The 6284-nt window shown below is 37.8% G+C and overlaps 1 protein-coding gene across 3 annotated transcripts in view; it reads left to right on the plus strand.

Moving 5' to 3' along the window:
- The window catches only part of TGIF1 (TGFB induced factor homeobox 1), an 11019-nt gene extending 5678 nt beyond the window's left edge, over positions 1 to 5341 (plus strand). For all 3 annotated transcript variants that reach the window (XM_006029409.3, XM_025210859.1, XM_006029408.3), the window contains exons 2-3: positions 2794 to 3020; positions 4317 to 5341. In XM_006029409.3, coding sequence (XP_006029471.1) covers positions 2838 to 3020; positions 4317 to 4880 — 747 coding nt within the window. In that variant the 5' untranslated portion in view covers positions 2794 to 2837 and the 3' untranslated portion in view covers positions 4881 to 5341. The remainder of the gene's footprint in view (positions 1 to 2793; positions 3021 to 4316) is intronic.
- Positions 5342 to 6284: the final 943 nt, after the last annotated feature.

Consider the following 6284-nt stretch of genomic DNA (forward strand, 5'->3'; position numbering starts at 1 on the left):
CAGCACCAACGTGGCTTCTGCTGTAGTAGACTATCAACTGGGGGAGTGAGATCTGCAGCCTTCACTTCCTGTTGCTGCATTATCTGTACATTTTCTAGAGATGTTTGCTAAAGGTTTAGAAAGCTGATGCTCATTTCAATGAGAAGTTGTAATACAGTTTGTTCCAGTTTAACCAAAGCTTGTTTTGTGTCACTAACCTATTAATTCAGGGACCATGTCACACTAAGCAAGCAGATCAAAGAGCAGACTCTGGTGTGGTTTCATTTCTTTTATTACTGAGTTACAGTAAGACAACTTTGTTGAAAAACAACTTCTTACTTTAAAAAAAAAAAGAAATGGGGTATGAGAATATAACACTTTCAAAAACATTTTGACCTTTCTGAATTTCAGATAGTTTTTTATGTAAAATTTTAGATGGTGCAAAGGAACAGTTCAAAAACCAAGGCTTTGGTTAGCAAGATGCTTGCATGAGACGTTTGTAATTGTTTGTTAGAGCTTGGGAGAGGGAGCCAAAGGGATTTCATTGGTAGAGCCTGGTTCTGCAAACACTTACGTACACAATTTTACTCCTTTGAGCAGTTTCATTGACTTATCTTAGTTCTTGGTTTTCAGTCTCCACCATCTGCCTCTCTCTATTTCCCAAGGTCTCTGATTTGATAAGGATCCCTGGAGCCTAGTATACTTTGAAAACCAAAAAGAAAAGTAAGAATCAGTGCAGCAACCCTTAATACATTCTGTGAAGCAGTAGGAGCACCCTGGAAAATATTAGGTGAATCCTGTGAAGTATTTTTAGTAAGTCTTAAGTTTTTGCTTACCACTGCCAGCTGCTTTGTAGAAGGACTTATTTGTGATGAAAATCAAATCGTAAATTTAATTTGCCTAAGCAAAAAAAAAAATCAGTATGACGTTACTATGGATTTAAAGGAAAAAAGACTTGGAATGGTGATAACAAAGCCTTGTAAAATAGGGTTTGTGTTTGTTAAGGATCAAGTCAAAATTCAGAATTTACTTTGGACTTTTTAATTTCATGTTTCTGTTTCATGACTGGGTAACTTGAGTAACTAAACGTCACAGCATAAATTGTTATGCATCTGTTACACCTACAGTTCAGTGTTGTTTAGTTACATAAATCATCCATTCAGAGATTGGAAACAATACCATTCAAGTTACTTAAGTAACCATCATGGAATGAATTGTAATTATTCACAGTGCATGAACAATCTGCCTGTGAAAACATGCAGAATAAATTTGAATATTTTCAAATTTAACAATATTACAATTTGCCCATGAAAAGGCAAAAAAGAAAAACTTAACATAGATGAGCATCATACTACCTCAAAAGTCCTACATGTGCATTTATGTAACTCCTGCTGGAAAACTAAGTGTTTTCTCTCTTCCCCCCACTCTCCATCTCTAAGTATGAACATAAATGTAGAGTTTTAGGCTATCTGTGAAATAGAAAAGCTTCAGATATGACTATTGTTTGGCATTTAACTTGGATAGTAATTATAAATGTGCAGGCTTCTTTTTATAGTAAGATGGAAGTTCAAACAAAGGAAATATAAGTTAAGTTCTCACTTTGGTAATTTCTAGAAAATGCTTTTCAGAATCAAATTCACTGCAAGTCAAGAATCACCAAACTGATTGCAGCTGGGGCATCTGTGATTTAGGTTTATATATGGCTTGTAAAATTCCTTAAATTTCTGTTGGGATTAAAGTACTTAAAGCCAGAGCATGGTTTCCTGCTATTTGTTTTGCTTCCTCGGTCATATTGTACACTTTACTGAAGGAGCAGAATTGATGACTTGTTTGTTCAGTCATCAAAATGTTTGTTTGTTTGTTTATATACTATGGTTCCACTGTACTATATTTACTGAATCAGTTGTAAAATCTATTTTAAATGCATTAGTAAAATAAATTCCTTGTTCAATGGGAGGATGTGCAAACTGTAAATTTGGAGTTCTTCCTGTAAATGTATGTCAAAATTTGAGTAAGTAAACCAGTCAAAGTGTGAAGAAAATAGTGAGGTTCAAAGCATAACTAATCAGGACAGAGTTGAAGTAGGGCATGTTCTCCAGAAGAATAAAATTCTGTCCTATCTGTGATGCTAGTTAGATACTTGTGCTAACCTTTCTGTACACTTTTACTTAATGGGTAAATTTCTGTGACACTTCAGGAAAACCAGCCACAGCTTGCTTTTCTGTTCTTTTCCTATGCCATGCTTTTTCTATTAATAGTTCTGGAAAGATCTAATAACATACAAAACCTACAAGTTACCCCTCATCAAGGGAGAAGCAGCAGCATGTTAAAACTATAATTTAATACACCCAAGGTTCAATGTATGCATTTACATTCAGTGTATGTATTTACATTCTTTTCTATTAGCATTTTTGCCTAGCTGTGAGACAGTTAGCCTTGAAGAAAAGATTGTTGAGTGCATACCACCCTTTGCCGGTCAACATTTGGTGTGACATTAGCATCAAATGGAAGTCATCTGCTGTAGGTGATCAGATAAAAGGTTGCTAAGGGAACCAGTAAGTGAGGATATCTGGAGAAGAATCCTCCAAGGAACAAGTTGTTGGTGCCACTTTTATTCAATTGACAGGGAAGCTACAGCTTGACAAGCTGTAGCAATAGTACACATCTTCTAAACATGAGGCTGTGGCTTGATTCACAGTGAAGTCAGCCAATACAATAAAGTGTCTGAGCCAAGGGGAAGAGAGAGGGAGGGGGAGGAAAGAATAGCAAGTTTATTGAACTGAAATGACTGTTCTTGCTTCTTTATTGTTGTAGGTGTAGTTGCAATATCTGGCAGTGAGACAGAGGATGATGACACCATGGATGTCCCACTGGATCTTTCCTCTTCTGCTGGCTCGAGCAAACGGAGGAGACGCGGTAACCTGCCTAAGGAGTCCGTGCAGATTCTTCGGGATTGGCTGTATGAACACCGGTATAATGCCTATCCCTCAGAGCAAGAAAAAGCACTATTGTCTCGACAGACACACCTTTCCACACTACAGGTATGGGCATTGAAGTGTGCATTCCTCCTTCCCTCTCCTCCCCCTGGCTCAATAAAGTGCTATACTACCCAAAGATGTGAGTGGAATTGGCAGCCAAAAGCTTCTAAGCATGGAGATAGGCTTAGAGTTGAAGCTTCTGATCTTGCAAGTCCTGTGCACATACTTAACTTCATGTGTTGTCTGTCTGTTCTCACAGCAAGCAGAGTTAAGCATAGACATTAGCCTGTGCAAGATCAGTGGCTAAAATACAACAAGGCTGTTTGGAAATACTCATTGGGGACAGGGAGCATGCATATAAGCAAAATGATCATAGTAATGAGGTCAGGTATTGACACTATATATTTTCTTTTCACTATTAAAATAGTAATTTAGGGCTTAATCCTTCAAATGCTTAAACATACATACCTCTGATTTGTTTAATTGAAGTCATTGTAGGACAGTTTGCATAGATAAAACTACTTGCATGCATATGTTTTGGGATATCAAGCCTGTATTTTGGAATATGAGTATGGTTCTAGTCTGGGCCTTGTTAGTGACTCTGGGTGCACCACTTAGCTTTTTTCTGCCATACTTCCCTCTCCTGTAAAATGGGTGTAACTGTAGTAGAAGAATGTTGGAACTTAATGCATGAATGTTTCCATAGCATTTTAAACTTCTTGGGATTGGAAAGTACTGCAGATATGTGGGGAGCACTACTGGATGCTTTATCTTCCTAGCTCTGTACGTTAGTGTATAGTTCATAATTACCTATCGAGTAAAACTTTTTTAATGTACCATCAGAAGGAAAAACTACTTTATATAGTAAACATTAAAAGACGTTAAGCTGTCCACTATTGCCCAGGAAACTGGTTTGATATTTAAACAAGGACAAACTTTAAATGAGGTAATTCATGTTATGTCTGTTGACACAGTCAGTTGAACAAGGAAAATCAGTAACTGTTTGTGGGAGGAGTGGCTCTTTTCACAGAGAGGTTTTCCTGTTGTTAATTAACTTAGACACAGAGAACAATAGCTAACAGGTTAATATATGTGCAGAGTTAAAAGCTTAGCTTTTCAGTTCAGGCTAGCAGTCCTTAGATGTCTTGGGGCTTTTTGTGCAAGGAGAGAGGAGTTGGTATAGAACAATTAAAAGGGAAAGGTCTTTGCTGGGTGTGTCAGAACTTGCCTGTCAGTGTCTCTTTTGTCCTGTAGTTAAGGAAACGTCTTGAAGGTATTTATTAATCTAACTGAATGACTCTAATGGCACATAGTCGGAAATGAATGAAGGTAGAAATTAAGATGTCATTATATTCCCAGGTCTGCAACTGGTTTATCAATGCACGCCGCAGGCTTTTACCTGACATGCTAAGGAAGGATGGCAAGGACCCAAACCAGTTCACTATATCACGAAGAGGGACCAAGATTTCTGAAAGCAGTCCAGTGGAGTCTTCCATAGGCACAAAAAACTACATTCCACTGTTGGAGGAGAGCTCATTCCTTTCCGGTACTACAGGACCAAACAAGAATCTGTCTTCTAAATCTTCTTCCCCAGGATCTATCTTGGTTCGACCTTCAGTGATTTGCCATACAACTGTAACTTCATTGAAAGATACCCCTTTCCATTTCTGCCAGCCAGCTGGCATAGGCCAGACCACAGACTTGCAGTATGCACTAGCCAGTGGCTTCACAGAAAACTCCCTCGCATACAATGAGGATCCCACTAAACTGGGACCTGGTGTGAATGCACAAAGTGGGCTTTTTAACACTCCTCCTCCTACTCCGCCAGATCTCAACCAGGATTTTAGTGGATTTCAGCTTCTGGTGGATGTTGCACTCAAAAGGGCTGCAGAGATGGAGTTGCAGGCAAAACTTATGGCTTAAATCCAGTTGTTTCAGGCAGGGATCTAACAAATGTGTGGTGGTTGTTGCCCACATAATATCAACAGACTAAATACATTATTTTTTTTATTCATCTTATTTGCACAAGGGATTGCTGAAATGAAGCTTCCTGTCACTGAAATGGTCTTCAGTGGAATATGGTCATTCCAAGAATTATAAACGTAAAGCTACTGTAGAAAGAAATGGTTGTGTTTTTTGTTTTGGTTTTTTTTAATGTTTCTTAGTAGGTTTTTCATAATGTGAGATGGTTCCCAAGATCATGTGATTTGTTTTTGTTTCTTTCAGACTGTGCAATATCTAGTAATGATATAGAGTCTTCTTATCATTCCCATGTGGAACAGAATATACCGACACGCTGTCTAAAATTTACATTTTTTTAAACAATATGAACTTGGATGATTATGCTTTTTTCCATGATGTAATAAAATATTTTCTTTAAAAATAGCTGTATACAGAGTGTTTTGTTGAACAGGAAATTCTGAGGATACAGAGTGCCTTCCCAAAAAGAAGTGAAATAAAAAAAAACAGCTGGGGCATTCAAATTGTATCTCCTTTCTGTTTAGTGCGCAAACAACACTAGCAAACTATAAGTTTATTGTAAATAAGGTGCTGAAGGACATTGCCAATAGGGCCAGAACTACCTGACAGTGTCCAGCTAGGCTGGAACTTTTAAAGGGATTCCGTGTTGGAAGATAGCCTTAAAGAATCAAATTACACGCTTCCTGCTTCTCTTCTTACATTGGAACTGCCAAGGCTTGGCTTCCTGTTTTTAGCTGGTGGACTGGGGTGAGTTTAATATCATAATAAAACACTCCTCCCACAAACAGCAACTGAGTTGTAGTTTCTCTAGGTCTTGGATGAGGAGTAAATTGTTTTGGAAATGCTTTGCTTCCTTTAGGACATAAGCTCATAAAAGCCAGGTCTTTAAGTATCTTCCTATGCAGGTAGGAGCTTTTGTAAATCTCAGTAGGCACCTTGCAATATGTTTAGGTTGTTTAAATATCTGGATCTACAGTCCTAAATTATTTCTGAAAATGAGACTTATGCATCAAATTGACATGGGTGTTTTCAGTTATTTTACTAATTTAGGGGACCTGCAGTACAGACCGAATATTTGAATGTCACTCCAAAGGCAACTAAAACAAAGTACCCAAATCACTGTAATGCTTTTGTAGGGTGATTAGAGGAGAAACGGGGCAGGAGACAACTTCGCAAACATTTTTATATCTAATAGGAAGACAAGATTGGTTGTTTTCTGTGTGTCTCTGTCTTTGGTATACTTTATAATAGTCCTTAATCTGTTGGAGGCTGACATTATCTTGGTCCTTTTGAGTACTTTTGTGCCTGGAAGACTGGAATTCTAAGGGCTTACATTTCATGATTACT

The sequence above is a fragment of the Alligator sinensis genome, unplaced genomic scaffold, assembly GCF_000455745.1.
Source record: "Alligator sinensis unplaced genomic scaffold, ASM45574v1 scaffold168_1, whole genome shotgun sequence".
Classification (NCBI taxonomy): domain Eukaryota; kingdom Metazoa; phylum Chordata; order Crocodylia; family Alligatoridae; genus Alligator; species Alligator sinensis.